This window comes from Colletes gigas, unplaced genomic scaffold, assembly GCF_013123115.1.
Source record: "Colletes gigas isolate AHSC1104 unplaced genomic scaffold, ASM1312311v1 Colletes_gigas_Sc00075, whole genome shotgun sequence".
NCBI classification, from domain to species: Eukaryota; Metazoa; Arthropoda; class Insecta; order Hymenoptera; family Colletidae; genus Colletes; species Colletes gigas.
The window spans coordinates 99,055-120,819 of NW_025106704.1; the positions used below are offsets into that span (position 1 = coordinate 99,055).

The following is a 21,765-nucleotide window of genomic DNA, read 5'->3' on the forward strand; positions in this document are numbered from 1 at the left end:
TCGATTTGATCTATAATTAACTTTACGCTCTTCGATTATAATATAAGGCTAACAAGTACAAATTAACATGTACCGTGCCCTGCATGTTTCTGCAGCGCCGTGGAATTTTCTTAAAACCACGATTCGAGATAAAAAATGCAATTAAATTGTCTCTGGCGATTCTCATTAAATACTATGTACCGCTTATTACTAAATTAACAAGTCCCAGCGTCGGTTAATCGTTATATCCGTTATATAATTTATAACCGAGCGTAATGAAACAATATATATGATTTATAATGTATTTAAAAGGTAGTAATCGTACGGTATTACAAATTTATAAGCAATAAATTAGTAACTTTCGAAGAGAAAATTTACATAAGCTTGCGTGGACCGATAAAATAACGTTCCTTCTAATGGTCCTTTGAACATAAAAGATTGGTTTTAGGAGTGGGTGGAATTTGTAGTAAATGGATCCCTAACGAAAGAAGACACCTGTTGTGCATTTCTATCCCAGGTTCAATTTCCCTAGGACACCTGCAACCAATCCCAACAAATGCAGAACAGCGATGAATGGAAACGCAAACACGTGTGACATTTGTGGGAATTTTAGGCAGAGAATTGAAACTTATTTTGTACAGTACTGTGCGACGGGAGGAATTTTCGGTTCGATAAAGGGGGAAGAAACTCAGAAATAACAACACAGACCAGACTTAACTGAATTCAAACCTAACTTAACACGGTTAATATAATAAACTGCATTAATTACTGCTTGGTGGATCAGTTATCGTATGTCAATAGAATGCAGTTTTCTTTTTTTTTTAAGTTGTTTATGAAATATACCACTTTTGTGTTTGAAAAAGTTGAGCCATTTTTAAACAATCATAACACGTATTACATAAACTGTATTAACTATAGATTGGCCAATCAATTATTGTATGATAATATAATGATTTTCCTCGTTTTGTAAGTTATTTCCAAAATATACTAATTTTGTCTCGAACGCATTGGTGCAATTGCAAATGCAATGCACATATATTGAGAATCGAAAGTTTGGAATAAATGTTGGCATTGATAATAAAATCTTTATAAAATAAATGTTCAGAAGTTAATCCGTGATCAACTATTCTTTCGAGGATCAAGTATACTATTTAATGAAAAACAGAATTTTAATAGCGAATTCCAATTATCGATTAACAGGAATAATTAAATGATCAGTGGTCGATTAATTTTTATATATAAAAATAAAAAATTATTCAATAGTTGTTGCTGATTGTTAAATGCGAACCCCAATCAAATTTTCTAAGGAATATTTATTACATCATATTCTACTTCAATACACACAAGCACACCTCATAATATACATATCTATACATATATACTGTATATATGAATATACAAAATACTATTTAAAAAATTAAAATTCTAAATATTTAGTGTATATACACATATGTGCATATATGGAGAGTGGATCACCTGACTTGAACATCTAAATTATTTTCGTAACTAATGGATGAATAAAAATTTTAATTAAACAAAAATTATAGGGTTGTGGATAAAAAAAGTTAAATCAAATGTCATCATTTTGAAGGCCCTTCTCGTAATCGTATCAACCACGATTTCAATTCGTCGACTGGTTACGAAAGTAAATGAGTTGAATATTTTTAATGAAAATTAGTATGATAATAAAATTCTGTAGATAATGGAATTTAATCGTCGATTAACCATTAAGAGTAATAATGTTAGCGAGTTAAAATATTTATTCGAAGATTGGCACGAAGAATGGAAATAGAATCGGGACGCTTATGGTTTTGACGTTGGCATAAAGGGACGCATGTCGTTCGTGTGTATAGCACGAGCCCCCCATAAACGTAACAGGATCCCATACGGGTGTTCGACGGTCCGTTTTCTTACTTTGCTTCTACGTTCCCACACTTTCTGGCCCATTGAAACGTACACCAGAAGAATTCACCCCTATACATACCGCCGAGGGTGGGAGCCCATAGAAATTAAAAAGCAACCCTCCTTTTGAGGAAGTCTTTCGCCTCTGGAGCGTGCAATGCACGAGCTTGGATACCCACGGATGAATGAACCGTTTCCGTATTTTCTAAACTTGACCCCGAGACGCCTGTTGAAAATCCTTTTCGTCCTCTCCCTCTCTCTCTCTCCCTTCCTCTTTTAGATTACAATCGCCAAGCTCGGTTACCAATTACATACTGGTCCCACATATGTATAGACACTTGTTGATATGAGATCTGTTAAAAAAATAACCGAACTATTTTTAAAAAAATTTTTTTATTTAATGTACAACTTATTGCTCTTTGTCTCCTTCAAAGTACTCCTCTCCTCTATTCACACACTTGTTCCAGCGATGTTTCCATTTTACGGTGCATTCCTAGAAAGCTTCTTTTGGAACATCCTTCAATGCCTGTAACGAATTTTTCTTAGTGTCCTCAATTGAGTCAAAACGGCGTCCTTTCGTCACTGATTTTAATTTTGGGAACAAGAAAAAGTCGCAGGGAGCAAGGTCTTGGGAATAGGGATGTTGGGAGAGGACAGTCATCTGATTTTTGGCACAAAACTGGCGAATTAACAAGGCTGAGTGGGCAGGTGCATTGTCATGGTGAAGGAACCATGAGTTGTCTCGCCACAAACGTGGTCTCTTTTTGCGAATTTTTTCGCGCAACCTTTTTAAAACGCCTTCATAGTACTGAGCGTTGATTGTTTTCCCCAGTTTTACGCAAAATTTCACGAAAAATCGAAAAATCGCCACGAACAGTGAAGTACGTTGCACTCAAATAGTAATAACTCGGAAACTAAACAAGATGTAAACAATTTGTAAAAAAGTCAGTTACGCGGAAGATTATGACAATTGCAGTGCTGTCAACTGTTCGTTGCTATGACGATACACAAACACACAACTAAAAAAGTTCGATTATTTTTTGAACAGATCTCGTATATTCGCTCGATATTTTAACATTTTTATTTTATTATTAAACGCAATAATCTCGATTCAATTAATGGGCTCTCTAAAGAATCGATTTGATCTTTTCTAAACGAAAGTTTTGATTTTTTATCCTTTGTTGTATCTTTAGAATATTGGAAAAAAGTAAAGAGCAATATTCACAAAAATATAGATTGCAATATCTATTTTTATACTGTACGTATGTATACATATATGCAGTCGATTTCTTTTTTTTATTTAATTTTCCTGAATACTTTGAAAATATGCGTAAAAAAGAAATAAAAACATTTACTCTTAAATAAATAAATATTCCAAAAATAAGCGAACATTCTTTTGCTTCGATACCTAGTAACCACAAAATGGTCATCATTGTTTAATGACATTTTGACTAGAGAACAAAAAGTATTTGAAATTTTTAAATTTCTATCATCACGTAGGAAAATTATCTTCTCAAATTAAAATTCATTCAAAGATCATTATTTGGTGGAATTCGTTATCTATGGCGCTACAAAGGCAAAACATACATAATGACGTTTAAAGAAATGTGATCCGAGCTTTTTTATCGAATAACAAAAATTATCGTTCTTCCCGAATACCCATTAACTTTGATTTCAAACATTTTTTCGTCGTATCAGTGCAAACGTTAGCGTCCAGATAAATTGGCATTCGTTTTCAAGAAAAATAAATTGTCTTGAAAACGAAAGTCGAATCGAAGGAATCTCATTTTGTATTTTCGATTCGTTTGCGTTGTCGAGGTGTTTAGAATCAGGCCCTGTAACATCGATGCTGGGACAGCCTGTACACGTGTATTCGACCAGTAATCTCGCGTCGTTTCCTTTCTCGCGGTAGAAGTAATTGGCTTCAGTCTCGATATTACGGGATGGCGGAGAGGATAGAACGAAGGATGTACGGTCATTAAGCAGGATATACTTTTTACGTTTCATTCGATACTCGTGGCCTTTCGTTACTCATCCGTGTAAGATCGTTCGGAAGGGGTTATCCGGTGTCCATTCACTCTGTTATCTCCGCTTCGAAGGATGCGAGAGGATCCAACAAAACGATCAACGTTTTTTCCCCCCTCCAGTTGTTGGCTACTTTAATCACACCCAATTTGCTTTTACCAGAGTAACGTTAGCCTCGACAGCTTTTCGGATTAAGTAGTTTCCCGTTCACTTCGCGCCTCCGGCCACCAGAGAGAACCGCCACACGGAAATACCAGTCATTTCGAAATCATTCTCACGCCGTGCCACCGGTCTCTATCCGTTTCCAACAATCTTAACAACTTTTACGCAAATTCGATTAATTATGCCCGTAACAATTATTTTATGTCGGTACGACATCGTTTTCCTTGTTCCTTCGATTTATTATCCAATATCGTACTTGTACTTTCCATTCGATAAATCGATATCAATTTTACTGCATAACAACCACGATTTAGTTATTTCTTAACAATTTTACTCGTTTAACGTAAACTGTATTATTTATAAGGTGGTGTATCAATTATTGTCTGCAAATATAATGTTAGTATTGGTGCATTTATTAAGGGGGTTTGTTATTTTATGTAAATACGATATAGTTTTCTTTGTTTTTTCAGTTTTTCATCAGATATCTTATACTTTTCATCCAATAAATCGATATCAATTTTCATTTCCTGCATAATAATCTTGATTTAATTGTTTCTCAACAATGCTTTCTCATTTAACGTAAACTGTATTAATTTGAAAGTTTTGCATCAGTTATTGTATGCAAATATACAGTATGTCGGAAAAATAACGGGACTTTTTAAATTAAAAGAAGAAAATTATTTTTCTTATTCAAAATACATCCCTTCTGCATCAATACACCGCTGGGCACGTTCGACTAGTGCCAGCATAGATTTTTTTATATCATTTTACGGAATCGCCTCAATGACTCTTGTCACCGCGCCTTCGACTTGTGTAACACTGTCATAAAACGTTCCTTTCATGGTCAGTTCAAGTTTTGGGAATAGAAAATAATCACATGGAGATAAGTTCCGGCGAATACGGAGGATGTTGGAGCACGCAGACCTGTTTTTTCACCAAAAATTCATGAACAACGACTGTCCTGTGCGATTGTACATTATCGTGCAACAAAAACCAACTTCCTGGCGCTCGATATTCCGGCTTCACTCGAACGATTTTTTTCCACAAACGCTCCATCACACCTAGATTATTCACCATTGACATTTTCACCCTGTGGAACGAATTTCCCAAGTACATATACATATAATACCTTTGGAATCATAAAAACAGATCAACATTGTCTTCTCTCGTGACTTCTGAAATCGCAATTTTTTCGATTTCGAAGAGTCTGAGAACTTCCCCTAGTAGCACAAAAATATCGGATAAATATTTTTGTCAAATATTGGAAAAATATTTTTTAAGCCACATTTTTTCACATGAGAAAAATATTGGATCTGAATATTATATACATCTACAAAAAGTATAAATTGAATGTTTAAAAAATATAAGCTAAATATTCAGGGGATATAAACTAGATATTTAAAAAATATAAAGTAAATATTTAAAAAATGAAAATCCAATATTTGAAAAATATAAATTCAATATTTAAATACCATTCGATAAAATCTTCAAATTTAAGAAAAAGTTATACAAAAAATTAATCTCTATATACAATATCAACTACTTTCTATGCACTTAATCATATTACGTAAGACGTAAGAGCTACACGATTATTTTCATACACAACTTTGTCGCATTAATGTTCTTATAATATAAATACATGTTGATTAAGTGACATACACGAATTCAAAGTAAAATAAAAGAAAACAATTTATTTCGCATCATATTCTGGAACAAATATTCATCCATGATAAACATAAAATATTTCCTGCATATTTAAAAGAAAATATTCTACTTCTAATATTACATAAAGATTCATTTTATAACAAGAAAAAAATATTTTTTTCGTAATATGAAATATATGTATATTATCTGTATATTAGGAAAAAATATTCTATTTCTAATACGAAGTAAAGATTCATTTAATATTCAGAAAAACATATTTTTCTCGTAACATGAAATAGATATTTCCTGCATATGTAAAAAAAAATATTTGTTACTTAATATAAAATAAATATTGTATGTATGTATATTTGAATATTAAAAAAAGATTGAATCTCTTTTTAATATTATATGAATGTGTATACAATATTTTGTGCTACTAGGGTCCACGTTGCACTTTGGCGCTTTGTTTGTAGATCGTACTTGAAGCACCAAGTCTCGTCTCCAGTCATAATCGATTCCAGGAATGTGCAGTTCCGTCTGGCTGTTTTAATAAGATCCTTGCAATGTTCAACGCGAGCAATTTGTTGGTCCTCGTTTAATGCGTGAGGAACAAATCGAGCACAGATTTTTCGTTTGTTTAAGTCCTTTGCCAAAATTTCGTGAATCATGTCTTTAGTCGTATTTAATACCTCTGCCATCCATCTCACACTTGAAGTCGCAACGTAGGTAATCATTTCACACACTTTTTCCACCAACTCATCGCGATTTTTCTTTTTTGGGCGGTCTGGTTTTGAGTCATCTTCCAAAGTATCACGACCGTCCTGGAATCGTTTATACCATTCGAACACACGTGTACGGGATAAACAATCATCAGCATAAACTTTTTTCATCAATTCACATGTTTCTGTAAAAGTTTTCCTGAGCTTGAAACAAAATTTAATACTTGCTCTTTGTTCCATTGTGTTTCTGCGACGAAGTGACAGAAGATACTGCCACTTTAACCGTTATAACTTGACAATCCGTTAGTTGAATCCAATAATGATGCTTTTGTTTTGTATAGGAAATATACAGCTTTCAGGTTACATATTGTTTCAATAGATAGCATTAGCAGTTTTCATTAAATTTAGAAAGTTCCGTTATTTTTCCGACATACTGTGTATAATATTAGTATTGGGAGTATTCTACAGTAACACGTGTATTTTTAGCTACTTTTCTATCATTTTTTCGTAACGAATTATACAGCTATCTTTGACAAATATCTCACACATATTTATTGAGATTTATGAAATGAGTAATAATTTTTTCTGAATGAAATATTGATAATTGGCCAACGTTGTATTGTGGCTCGTATCATTCCGCAGATTTAAATGAAAATTAGGAACAGATTCTTAATTGGAATGAGTTTGACTGTAGCAGTCACTAAAAAAAAAATAAAAAGTCGATCGTTACAAAAATGGTATTCGCTTTGAAATTTAATTATTGATTTTTTAATGGTTTCCATCAGTTTTGCGGACTACAAAACTATGAAAAAAAAAAAACATTCAATTGATTTTAGTACGATTTAAAATGATATATATTAATGCTATTGATGTAGCTTCTAATCTTTTTATTATTTTCATAGCTACCAAAGTATGAAAGGTTTGGACATTGGATCTTGCATATACATTTTTCAAATCATATTCCTCAAGAAACAAAAAGTTCATGCTTTCGAAGGGTTTAAAATAGAATAAATAATACAGTAAAATACCCCCTTAAGTGATTCTGTACTTAAAAAGGTTGGTCGAGACATTTTTGGACAAATCTAATGTAAACAGTATTAATTATTTATAAATTGGTGGACCAGTTATAGTACGTGTCGATAGGATGCAGTTTTCTGAACTTTTTAAATTCTTCATAAAGTATACCACTTTTAACCGAATACATTTCGAAGCTTATCGAGCCCTAATGAATCGTTATACTCGGTGTTGCAACATTTTTTCGACACATACATGGACGACACTGTTTGCATTTCAACGGCGATTAAGTTTTACTTTCCAAGCGGTTATGCGAATCGGAGTGAAATTTTATTGCCCGGCCGTTTCATTAAATGGCAATAAACGGGAACTAAATTATTTCTTGCCCGCTGGGAGACTTCGTCGAGAGACCAATAAACGAGAGCGTCATTTTTTTCTATTCACAATTCGTGTTTTTAAATTCCTGAAGAAGTCCTCTCCTCGAAACTTGTCACTTTGAAAAATAATTAAAAGAGTAGCAAAAATGTTTAATCGTCTGTTTATAATGATATAACGATTGTTTATTATAAAAATAGAGGAAAAGAAGGATGGTAATCATAAAAAAACATTTTCAATATATAGCAATTATTATTAGAAATAGAACGGTAGAAAATAATTCGAGTTCTAATAGAATGATTGTTTATTATAAAAATAAAATGATATAACGATTGTTTATTATAAAAATCAACGTCCCTAGATGGGGAGGGGGATGATCGTCGTAAAAAACAATTTTGATATACGGAATATTATTAAAAATAGAATAGTGGAAAATAATTCGAGTTTTAATACAGTGATTGTTTATTATAAAAATGAAATGATATAACGGTTGTTTATTATAAAAATCAACGTCCCTAGATGGGGAGGGGGATGATCATCATAAAAAACAATTTTGATATATGGCAACTATTATTCAAAATAGAATAGTGGAAAATAATTCGAGTTCTAATACAGTGATCGTTTATTATAAAAATGAAATGATATAACGGTTGTTTATTATAAAAGTCAACGTCCCTAGATGGGGAGGGGGATGATCATCATAAAAAGCAATTTTGATATATGGCAACTATTATTAAAAATAGAATAGTGGAAAATAATTCGAGTTCTAATACAGTGATCGTTTATTATAAAAATAAAATGATAAACAATTTTTATATACGGCAACTATTATTAAAAATAGAATGGTGGGAAATAATTCGTGATCTAATAAAACGGTTGTTCATTAGAAACATGAACGTGCGTCTACTGAGGGTAAATGGTGCAGAAAAACGGGGTAAGAAAAGGCAAGAGGAAGAAAAGAGCCACGTTCCGTACACGTTCCACGCACACGCCTTGCCGGAGCACCTAGATTACAATCACGACCAGTGCGGATAGTAGAAGAACGAGATGCGGGAGGGGGGAAATGAGGAGGGGGGTGGTGGCGGTGGAAAGACGGGGGAAAAGAGTGGTATAATACTCGAGTCGGCATGTCGTACACGTACACCTACACGAGCTTCTTATAAATATGAGACAGTGCGTAGAGTACTGGGAGAGAAGGTGCGTAAGCCCGCATCTGCCCGAGATTCTCACGCGCGACGCATCTGTCTCGAGTTCCCACGAGAACCAGGGCCTCCGAAGAAGCCGAGCATCGAGAAAGTTTCGTCCGCCATCGCTGAGTCCCGTCCACGTGGCCCGAGCGTCCCCCCGGACACTCGCCACTTGTCTTTCCACTGTCCATCTTCCTTCCTCCCTCCCCCCTCCCCTAACCCCAACCGCCTACCACCCCTTCCACCCCCGGGAGAAGATTAGACTAACAATCTGAGAGGTATCTCCAGACGATTTGCCTTTTCTTTTCTTTTCTTTTCGTTCCTCATCGGCTACCGTAACTGACACCTATTCGTTCCATATAACACACGATATTATATCGTTGGGTCACAGCTGACCCGCAACCGTTTCAGTTGTTGCCTTTATGATCACGAGATATTAGTCCCAGGTTTGCCAGTTTAGCTTCTTTCACGCAACATTTTAGAAATCTGGAGAAATATCACACAATATATACCGTTGGGTCACAACTGACCCGCAACCGTTTCAGTTGTTTCCTTTATCATTAGGAGATATTAGTCCCAAGGTTGCCAATTTAGCTTCTTTCACGCAACATTTTAGAAATCTAATGAAAATTAATTTGACTTTCTTCGTCATTTGACATTAGATTTACAAACCCTGATTCTACATAGTTTTATTGAAATTCTTTACGTCCACGACTACATTAAAATGCGGAGAAATAGTTTTTTTTTTAATTTTTTTTTCGACAAGTAATCATATTTCAGATTGCAATTGGTACTTTTGTTTATTTATAAATTGTCAAAGTTGATTTATACATCGTAATACATAGGTATTAAACTAGTAGTAAATATTTGACGAATTAAAGAGTTTGTAAGAAGAACCGATTTGAAGTGTTTAAAATCCCACCGCTAACCATAAATAAGGGAAATTATTAATACTGTCGATTAATTCTCGATTAGTCACAAGCGTCGCGGTGTCTGACTAAAATGTCTGGCCCAATACCATCTCAATCTCCTTCCAGTACCGATCATTCTTTTACAATGCAATTAGCGTCAATCTTGTTAGTTTAAAACAAGTTAATGACTGATGTCATATTAAGATATAAAAATTCAAGCCAAAATAAGCTTACGTAACATACGTATAAATAGATAAATAATAGTGTTTGTTTAAAAAGCTGCAGTCAAATATTTCGCTCGAAGAAACATGGAATGGATCAGGAGTTTCAGAAATTAATAAATTAATGGAGAATTAAACAATTACTACATATTCGTTACACGAAATTGTAAAGCATAGAAACCAATAATACTATTGAAATTTTCAGAATTGTAAGACTTTCAAGACGTCTAAGGTTTCAAAGATATTGTAAACGTTCAAAGTTCCATCACTGGGAGACTTCAATAAAATTGTCAAAATGGGGGTGATTCCTCAAAGGAACATGGAATTTGGAAACTAACAAGTTTTCGATATTTCTTTCTCTTTTATTTGATATATTTAAATATTTATTAATATAAAAATAGATATAATAAATGCTTATTTTAATTGTTCAATTATGTCTTTTGATTCAACATGAAGAGAATGGTGTTTTAGTTTTGCGATGCATGAGAGATATAATTATTAATCGATAAGAAAATAATATTTGAAAATGGAATAATAAATAACATAATTATAAGAATGAACTTATTAACATAAATTTTGTAACACAAGTTATCAATTGGCAACACAAATTGGTAATGTATAGCAATAACATCTATTCAACAAAACACACATTTTGCACATAAATTAACATTAGATAAAATTACATGCGGCACATATTTATAGTACAAATCTCCTACAATAATATAATGGATAAATATGTCTATTTAACCATATTACAGTAAACCGTAAAATACAATAGAGAAAAATTAATTTTTTTAATGAAACCGAAACCCGGGTAGTACATAAATACCGCTAAACGTGACGAAGAGAGGTTACTCTACAATGCACCGAGACCATTAAATGCTACCTTAATCACCGGATATGAATCCTATTGAACATTTGTGGGATAAAACGGCAAGAAGAATAAGAAAATTTAACACTAGAAATAAAGAGCAATTGCAGAAGAAATTATAGCAGAGTGGGATTCGATTGGTCCAGAAATAAAAAAAAAGAACTAATTGTAGGTCATAGGGAAAAAGGACGGTCATAACAATTACTAAAAGTTAAGGTAATAGTTTGCTTTTTTTATCAAACATTACTTTATGGACCTTATACGTAATAATTTGTTACAAAAAGATGTTTAAAAATGGTTTTTATCATAGGTGATAAATGAATTAAATTCCAATCCATCTAGTGTATCTATAAAAATACATACATAAATATACGGTGCTCGGTTATAAAATCTCCAAAAATTTATAAGGATCCCAGGTGATTGAAAACGTTGCGAGTGCCGTTAGTAAAATATCCCGAAAATGGCACTCCAAAGTAACGTAGATATTCGCTAAACCAATAACTTCTGCAATAGACTGGCAGCGAAGGAGAAATCAGTTACTCGCTCGTAACCGGTAGTGGCGCACGCGCGCGTTCCTGTATGCGCCCCGTCGAGGCGCGTGTGTGTGTGCGCGTGTTGGGGGGCACAGACGGCACACAGCGCGCACAGCACACACGACACACGTGACAGGAGTGCGTGCACAGGCGCTTACATCGCGTGAGCACGTGTACGCCGGTGTTTATACGGCGTTCACTCGGGGCCGTGGGAATGAGCGTGCAACGGCGACCGTTCTGGCACGAGCGCCGCGACGAGCGTCGACTTATGCGAAACCAGAGACGGACAAGGACGCTACGGTCGATTACCGTTCCGCACCGTGACACGTGCTTTTCCACCGGCCGTAAATCGCCCCGGAGAAACGTTAAGAAAGTACAACGAAAGAATCCGCGTTTGCTTCTTACACGAATCTCTGCTAAATCTGCCCCACCACCCCCCTCGAACTGGGGGAGGGGGGGAATATTTGACCAACCGTTCGGAGGATTGATCAATTAACCGGGTATTTGGAATACAAGGCTTTCGTGTCTATATGTGATATTTTTTTTAACGGGAACCGAACATTCCTTTCTATTAGAATGTACTATATGTATATGTATATTTTAGTGACATTTTTACCATGCACACTATTTTTAATCTGCTCCCCCACTTCTGAACTGGGCGGGGATAATCGGCTAGCCGTTCAGAGGATTGATCAATTAACCGGACATTTGGAATACAGAGCCTTCAAGGTTATATTTGATATCCTTTTTTAACGGGAACCGGACATTCCTTCCTATTAGAATGTTCTATATACAATATATTTCAGTAATATTTTGATCATGCACAGAATTTTAAATCTGACCATGCACAGTATTTTAAATCTACCCCTCCTCTCCGCTTCTGAACTGGGAGGGAGTATTCGGCTAACGATTCAGAGGATCGATCAATTAACCGGGTATTTGGAATATAGAGTCTTTAGGGTTTTATTTGATATTTTTTTTTAACGGGAACCGGATATTCCTTCCTATTAAAATGTTCTATATACAATATATTTTAGTAATATTTTGATCATGAATAGTATTTTAAATCTGCCCTCTCCTTCTGAACTAGGGGGGAGTATTCGGCTAATGATTCAGAGGATTGATCAATTAACCGGGTATTTGGAATACAGAGCTTTCAAGGTTCTGTTTGATATCTTTTTTTAACGGGTACCGGACGTTCCTTTCTATTAAAATGTTCTATATATATTTCAGTGACATTTTAACCATGCACAGTATTTTAAGAAAACATTTTAAACTTGCAATTTTTAGGCTTTGTTATGCTTCTAAAAAATTGTAAAATGTTTCGTAGTGAGATTTTGCTGACATTTTACTTGATCAGCTTAATAAATATATTTTACTACTAGTGGACCGTTTAAAAAGTTTTCTGTCTAGATAGCACTGTTCAGAAAGAGCTAAATATTAAACTGACTATACTAAATTTTCTGTTAACTGCATTTTGTCCGCAAATTTTTAAGGTCGCCTTGAAATGAGAAATAATTTATTAGTAATTATCAAATTACAAGGAATTTATTGTCTTCCTTTATTTATTTATACTAATTTATACTAATTTGTATATTTAAATCATTCGAAATTAAGTTTATTTTCTATTGTTAAATTAAAGAACGAATTGATTTAGAAACTACGGTCACACTACCTTACTTTGTCAATTTCTTATTACTATTCGTCTTGATTTCTATATTGAAATTATTCGTAACTAAGCTTATTTTTTATTGTTTATAAATTAATATTATGAAAAAAGGACGAATATAAATTAATTTAGAAAATATATATCGTGTTACAAAAACTCGTTTCGTGAAAGAACAGATTGTGTTAGGTGCACACGTGTCCCACATGTGGTGCGTGAATTCACATGATTTCCCATAGATTAGAGGAGGAGTAGCCGACCCTACAACTCTAAATAACAAGAATGCAGTGTGCTTCAAATAATAGAAGAATAATAAGCTGGGGTGAATAATTTGTGACCGACTCACCGATAGGGTTAACCACATTTTATTTCCATTCAACTATCCGCTATTGACGAATGTCGACAGGATGTCCAATGCTTCCCCCAATGCTTCAAAGAGCAAATTTTCTGTTAAAAATTGGTATAATAACGGCCAACTCTAAAGAAACTAGTAAACTCATCGTTGTTTTTATATAATATTTTGTACAATAATGTTTCGCCATAGAATTCCATAAATGTCATTTTTGGCAGAGACTTGTGACGATTTTAACAAAATAAAGAATATTTATTCGCGGAGATCGTGACGAATTTAAGAAACAAGAAGTAAATTAATATTATGTAAGAAACCAGTTTCGAAGAGTCGCGTTAAAAAACAGGTAATTGGACGCAAGCATTAAATAGTACGAGAAAAAAAGGTTCCTTGTCAATATTTAATTTATGCAAATGTAGCAATATTTATATCGTACTCTTCGATGAAAGAAGTCATTTTTCATAAAAAAAAAACTACAAAAAAAATTAAGACAAGTAATTGATAAAATCGAAAGTAATTTATACGATTTACAAATATATTAATAATAACAAAAGAGTATAATTTTGTAGATCTCAGTGAACGCTTGTAGAAAAGTTTGAACGATGGAAAAGTGTTGTCTGATGTTTCTCTATCATTCTGTAGTGCTTGTTATCAAAACTTTTCCAATTCGAGAAATGTAAGACACTCAGAAACCAGTTTCAGGTATGAATGGACCTTCTCAGAGTCCTGGACGGTCGAAGATACTGTTTTGAATTGTCCAGAAATATTATAGCAATTCCTCAAACTTACAGGTGAATCCACCATGAAACCAACAAATTTTCTGACGGCAAATCTTTTCTCAAACAATTTATAAATAATTTTTAATGTAATCATGAGTTGAAAATTTCGTTTTAATTCAACTGGAATTGAAGGCTTATTTTCTTAACGAATGGACCATTTTCAAAAACAGGCGTTTAAAAATACTGTCTGAATCACAAATAAATAAAAATTTTTCCAGCTTACAGGTGAATCGATTTTTCCTCAAGTAATTTATAATTATTTTATAATGCAATTTCGATTTTAAGATAGTCAATTATTTTGTCCCACGTCAACTAGGTTTAAAAAGTTAATTATCTTAATAAATGTTTCATTTTCATGCATGACCGCTTCAAAATACTATTTATGTCACGAAAAACTAATAATTCCCGAAGTTTGCAGGTGAATCGATCTATTTTCGAACAATTTATAAATTTCTGTCCTGCAAATCGATTACGAATTCGAAGCTATTAAAACAATTATCCTTCCCCAAGTCATGCCCAAAGAACTTAACAACTAGTAAATAATTACACAGTAAAATAGATATGCTTATAATTACATTTATTTCTCAAGTAAATCGGAAGACAAGGATAATCGACTTAAATCGTCGAAAATTAAAGCCAATATCACAAACGTACATCTTATAAACTAGTCTAAAAGGTACAAATATCACAATCTCAGGTCAACGTCATAATTATAAAAAAAAAACTTATCCCACAATCTTTACAATCGTAAATTCTCCCGCAATTTGAAATTCTCCTACAATCCTTACAATCTCTTACAACCTTAAATTCTCCGACAACTTTTACAATCTCTTTTACTTAAATACTCCTACAATCTCTCACAATCTTTACAATCTTAAAATCTCCGACATTCCCACAATTTTTACAATCTTAAAGCCTCGCACGATCTCCCACAGTTTCCCACAAACTTAAAGTCTATGTATCACAGTTTTAAAACACTCTTCGTCCTCTGCAAGGGTGTTCAGGTTGTCCCATTGACGATCGCATCGACTCCTCCTCGATCGAATCGACTCGAAGCCATCGATTCTCGATCGTGTCTCGATCGAATCGAGCATCAAACGATCGATACATTTCACGCAACCTGCATCTCCGGGGTCTGGTGTTGCGAGTAAGCTCGTTCCTTGTAGCACAAATCACTATCGGCCATGTTCAAGACCGTCCAGTAGAAATCCCCGGCGTGGGTGTGCGCAAAGTGGACGGGCACGTAGCACTGACCAGGCACAACCGGCACGACGGTCATCTGACCGTCTAAACACACAGTGATGGCAGCTCCCTCCTCGGCGTCCTCCAAATCCGCCAAAAGTCTCCTTTCTAAACTTTCGTTGGCATTATTCTGATTGTCCACCTCCTCCGTGAACACTTCCGCATGAAAGCCGGTCTTCTTCTCCTTGTCCGCCTTGTTTTTATTGGTTTTCTTTCGGAGAAGTCGCATAATCGGCTTCAGGGCTCGCCTAAGTCTCAGACTATGATTTTTTGCGGACATTTTCAAGTTGTAAAGGTTGTCGTTCAGCTCGTTCTCCCGATCGAACACGTGGTTGGGTCCGGTGGTGGCCATCTTGGCTACTGCGCGCACTGAACCGGTTTACAGACGTTTCTGCGCTGATCACCGATGATGATCGAGACTCGAGTTTTCGAGGTAGAAAATTGGGAAATTTCGGGAGCTTGAATGGTTTCGAACTGAGCTCTGGTGAGCGAATGATTCTCCTGGAGTTGCCCTGTGCCTTTTATAGGACCGGGCGGGCAGTACGGGCCCGAGGAGTGGGGGGACAGGTGCAATGCGGCTGTGGGAACTCGCAGAATTCGGAGCTTCCCACGTCGAATCCCGAAACGCCGACCATCTGCCGCTTTTCCCCCACCCCCGCGAAGCTAATCCGGACCTAACCCCGACCTCCACCTACCTCCGCCCTCCGCCCTTCCTTTCCTTTCACCGATTTCCCTTCAAAGACCCTTGGTTTCGTTTGTTTTTTTTTCTTTTTCAGAGAGAACTATCTCCGGGGGAGTATTCTCTGACCAACGGGATGGAATTTTAGGGTACGTTTAGGGGAGCTATTGGACCTGTCGCGACAGGTTCGAACGTGTTCCAGCGGAGATGAAATCGTCGAGCGAAGAACTTTGGAGAATTCGAGAGTTTTTTTTGTTGGGGAAACGCAGTCATTTTTTATTGAAAATTGTCGAGCAAGGATGAATTTCAAGCGGATTTTTAGGTAATTGGGGTTTCTATGGGGTCATTTAATTGGATTTGTGAAAAATAGAAAAGTTATGAATTGAGAACGTTTGAATAGATTTACTATACATTTTGTACGAAATATTGTTTGATATGGTGCCTTGAGATGTAATAGGCCAATTGTCTTTAAAAAAGCATCCTCAGAAAACGAGTTTTTATCGTCTTGATTAGGATTTTTAGATGACAAAAAGATAAAAACAAAAGATAAAGTATCGAAAGTTTAACTTCCAAATGCTACTTATGTTTTAAAACTGTTTATATTTTAGTTAAAAATTTAATAAACTAGAATCTAATATTCGTTACACCATCCCCCACGCGTTTAAACATATACTTTCTAATCGCTACAAAACGAAAAAAAATAAAAAGCCCAAATCGACATCATGTCATTACCAGTCTTTTTAATTACATTTTGTATACAAACTCTACCAGATATATGTATTTCTTATATTCTAATATTCAATGTTTCATTGTTTCTAAATTGAACATTTCATTTGTTTCTGTACAGCTCCAAATTAATATATCTTTCTTTTACGATTAGCTAAAATTATATTTTTCTAAATTATAAATCAATTTCAAGATAACATTCAGTTCCATTTACTCTGGTTTCTATTTTTAAATCGATTTCATTCATCATATAGTTTAATATTTATAACTTCATTCCCAGAGTAAATTTAATTGGTATTTGTTGGTAATGTTTAATAATTTTTGTTAATAAAAGATATTCTATATCACTAAAAACGAATTAAGAGCGTAAATTGAATTAGTATCATATTGAAGCAATATTTTTCTTTGGTAGATAATCGTTATTATTGGCCAAAGGTAAAGAAATTGTTCCTATAGAGACATTTGATGTAAGAAACATTTTTAAATTTAAATTGTTTGGGTAACAGTAGATTTGTTGGCTGGTGGAAATTATTTTCGAGGGTTAGAGAAGAAGATTTTTAAAATCGAGCAAGTGGTTGCACAGTTTAGGGTCGACCGTTCTGAACGGGAGGTTGCGAAGGTCGGAGCAAATTCGTGGGGTACCGTTGCCCTCCTGGGGGACAGGTACATCGAGGGGGTATTTGTTTTCACTTTGGAACTATAGTTAGTGACAGGTGAGTAGACTTGCTCGTCAAACCTGCAGGGAACGAAACGTACCTGCATTAGAAAATAGTTTTACTTTCGTCTAGACAAACCATAATCGATTCATCTTCGTTTTCTCTAGCCGGGTATCTATTTATTTATTTATTTATTTAGAGATCTTTGGAAGTTTAGCAAGCAATTTTATACTTTTTTCGTGGGTTTGGTAGATAGTGATTTGTTGTTTAGAAAAAATGTTTATCTTGCCTTTTTTGTCATTTACTTTACAGTTTGTCTAAATTGTAAATTTTTATGAATAATTCCTAGAATATTTCTTTCCGTATTGTTCAGGCAAATTGTTTATTTTACAATATTTATAGACTAGTTTACTGTTTGAATTGGAAATTTTCATAAATAATTTCTACAATTTTTTGTTTCTAATTAAGAAACGATTTTGTAAAAGATGTTAGAGCACAGTGTTGGGAATTTAATGTAATTGCTTTCTCATCTGACTCAGACTTTATAACGTTTCACATGACATTAATAGATATCCCATCCATAAATATTCTGTGTTGTCCTATTCATAAAGGCAACAACATTAGAAATTTAATTTATTTAATTACTATGATAAAAAAAATATCTCATGTTATATGCCAATGTTCTTGAAGAAACATCTGATCGAATGCAATAAATAAAAACTGAATCAGAATTAACAGCACTTCATACAACATTCTACGAAGAGAGGGAAAATATTACTTTGAAGCATGAAAGAAATCAATTACCTGACATTGCTAATTTCATTATAAGGAGATTCATAATTTTTTATGTCCCATTCATAGTAGTTTTCCCTTTACTTGCAATCATCAATTACTAATTACAATTGACAATTGAAAATTCATCACCAATTTCCAGTTGCAACTGATTTAAATTGTAATAAAACATCTGTGTGTAATTTAATTTTACTAATACCTAAACTTCATATTCTTTAACATTTCAACTGAAGAATTTTCTTTTTTTTTGCATAGTAAAAAAGTTCTGTCATACAAAATTTACATTGGCTCTTTCAATTGCGCCAAACGTACAGTGAACATATTATTAAAAACGACTGCGAAAACGTCCACGAACCGACGATAGTAATCGGAATTCCGTTGAATGGCGTTTTAATCAAGATCGTGTCACTTCGTTTACCTAATGCTACCACCAATGTCAGAATAGTTGCCTCGAGAAAAAAAAAGTTTTATCTGATCGATTCACGTCTACCATGGGGTATTTGCATAATTTAAGGACCGATTCTCGCGGCTTTGAAAATCAGGTTTTACGATTGTACAAATTTTAATAATAGCCGTTGAGATTGTTCTTAATATATTTATTATTGTTTATACTATAATTTGCTTGCCAGTCTGAGAAAATATCTCTTTAGAATTTAACAAACGTTTGGTGTACAAAAATATAATTAAACAATTTGTTATATAAAAATGATATAACGCAGAAAAATAGTAGGTAAACGAATTGGAAAATAAATTACTCTGAAAATATAATTGTAGAAATGTTAATGATATTGTTTATAATATTAATAGTATTGTTTATACTATAATTTGCTTGTCAGGCTGAAAAAAAACGTACGTTTCGAATTGAATTTTATCAAGCGCACAAATATACTTTAAGAAATGATAATGATAAGAAGAATACTCAGAAAAATGGTTTGAAACCCTTATTAATAAATTAGAAAACGATAATTTAATATTTTCAGTTACAAGCTAGAAATTATAATCGAAGGAACTAATAATTAGCGATGAAAATAAATTGGACATAATAAACTAAAAGCAAACACAAACTGATCTTGTTTTGCTTTTATTCCGAGATTTTAGATCACCGAAACCAGTTCGATCACGCGTTCGCATAAACGTAACTGCGCCGGAGCACGTAAGAGCAATGTTTAAGAAAAAAGAAAAAGAAGAAAACTCGATCTCTAGTTAATTAGAATTTAACGATCTGTATTGGGAACCGGTTCATCCGAACGGAGACTCGATTTTTTGAACGCTTCGATAGACAGATGCACATTTTACAACTATTTTAACAAAACAATTGTGATGTATCGTGCACGCCTAACCGGAGAACCGGTTTTCTCGATTCGCACGCGGGCAAACGTTGCGAGCAAATTATCCGTTTCCTCAATTTCCTTCGCCGCTGAAGGATTTTTAAATCGAGGGAAACGCGTTATGGCAGGGCCTGGCGAAACTTTATGCGTAATTCGGCGAAACAAACGGACGCAATTTCGGCGCGCTCGATGAGCAAACACGCGTTAAAAATCTCCTGATAAATGTTTATGTAACGATGTATATGTTACACATATTTTCCATAGTCTATATTATATTTTATAGTATAATACACACATGCACACACATATTATAATATTGTAGACTATTACAGTTTTTTCCCTATCTTTCTCCGTAAATCATGTATTTTATTATACATACAAGGAAGGAGGGCATAAACGTCTATATTTTATATAAATTCTAAAGCAATTCTATTAACTTACAGTAGTTATAGTATATTATATCATATACAGGGTGTTTGGCCACCCCAGGAAAAATTTTAATGGGAGATTCTAGAGGCCAAAATAAGATGAAAATCAAGAATACCAATTTGTTGATGGAGGCTTCATTAAACAATTATTAACGTTTAAAGTTCCATACTAACAATAAGTGGAAAATTTTTCGGCGAAAAAAAAAATTTCAAATCGTTCTGGAAAACTTATTTTCGGTTGAAGCGGTCAATTGCAATCATTTTTAGTGAATAGACATATATCCGAAATCTTACGCACTTTCGAGAAAACAGCCATAACTCCTACAATAGTGAATCTATTCCAATGAAATTTTTTTCTGAAGTAGTGCTCATGGGTACCTATAAAAAAATATTAGACAATTTTTCTATACAGCGCCAAACAAATTTATTAAAAATCAAAAACGAATTTGTAAGAAAAATCAACAGGGGGTAGGTGCCTTTTCGGCGAAAAAAAAATTTCAAATCGTTCTGGAAAAATTATTTTCGGTTGAAGCGGTCAATTGCAATCATTTTTTATCAATAGACATAACCCCGAAATCCTACTCACTTTCGAGAAAAAAATTCGTGTAGGCGGTCAAATTTTATTAATAATTTTGTTAATAACGAAGCTTCAATCAACAAAGTGGTATTCTTGATTTTCGTCTTATTTTGGCTCCTAGAATGTCCCATTAAAATTTTTCCCAGGGGTGGCCGAACACCCTGTATATACATAATATTTTCTGAACTACAAAATTACAATGATAATCGATTCATTTTCGTAAATTACAGTCGCAACGATATCGAGTCAATTGATATTAGCAATTAATGAAAGATTCTCAATGGTCAATGTAATTGAAACAAATCAATTATTTGCAACCTATATAATCGATCCATTATCATTCTAATTAAATTAATAATCGATCGATTGTTACTTGCAATCTATCATTGGCAATTGTAACTAAGAATAGAATTTTCTAACTGAGAAAATCAGTTGCTTAGAGCAGTATAGAACGATCGATTAACATTACCATAAAAAATTCCTAAACAATTGTAATTGCCCAAAAATTCGAATCGATCGAGAAACCTCTAAACCCAACAAATTATTATTAAACTGCGGATCTTTAAGCAAATTCATATTTTCATTGATAGAATTAATGAAATGGGAGCTTTGTAGAGGGTTGTTTTAACCCCTGAATATAATAATTCGTTAAATATTTTTCCATATTAACACTTAAGTGGATTATTGGGGTCGCTTCTATTAGTTCATTATTGTTTAAACGCTTTAAAGGAAAGTTGATTCCCATTTAACAATTTTGTAAAAATCAACATTAAGTAAAATAATTCGGTTGGGATCGAGAGTCCAATTAAGGGTTAAGTCAATTTTGTAGTTTCTCAAGAATTAAAATTCCTCAAAAATGGATAAACATCCGTCAGTCTAGTTGTCATAGATCGTGGATGAATTAGAAGATCCGCGAAAGAGAATGCATCGTACGCGTTTACCCCGAGAGCTTTTCGATTACCATATAAATAATTGTGGAGGTTTCTTTTCTCTTTGGTCG

General features: G+C 34.0%; 1 protein-coding gene across 1 annotated transcript; it reads right to left on the bottom strand.

Annotated features, from left to right (window-relative positions):
* Positions 1-15,448: 15,448 nt before the first annotated feature.
* LOC122403802 lies at positions 15,449-15,931 on the bottom strand. The gene has a single exon (XM_043407540.1). The coding sequence runs from the start codon at positions 15,929-15,931 to the stop codon at positions 15,449-15,451; it is 483 nt and encodes a 160-aa protein (XP_043263475.1).
* Positions 15,932-21,765: the final 5,834 nt, after the last annotated feature.

What these genes read in the sequence shown, in the direction of transcription:
- LOC122403802 (XM_043407540.1), bottom strand. Translation starts at nt 15,931, where the DNA reads ATGGCCACCACCGGACCCAACCACGTGTTCGATCGGGAGAACGAGCTG.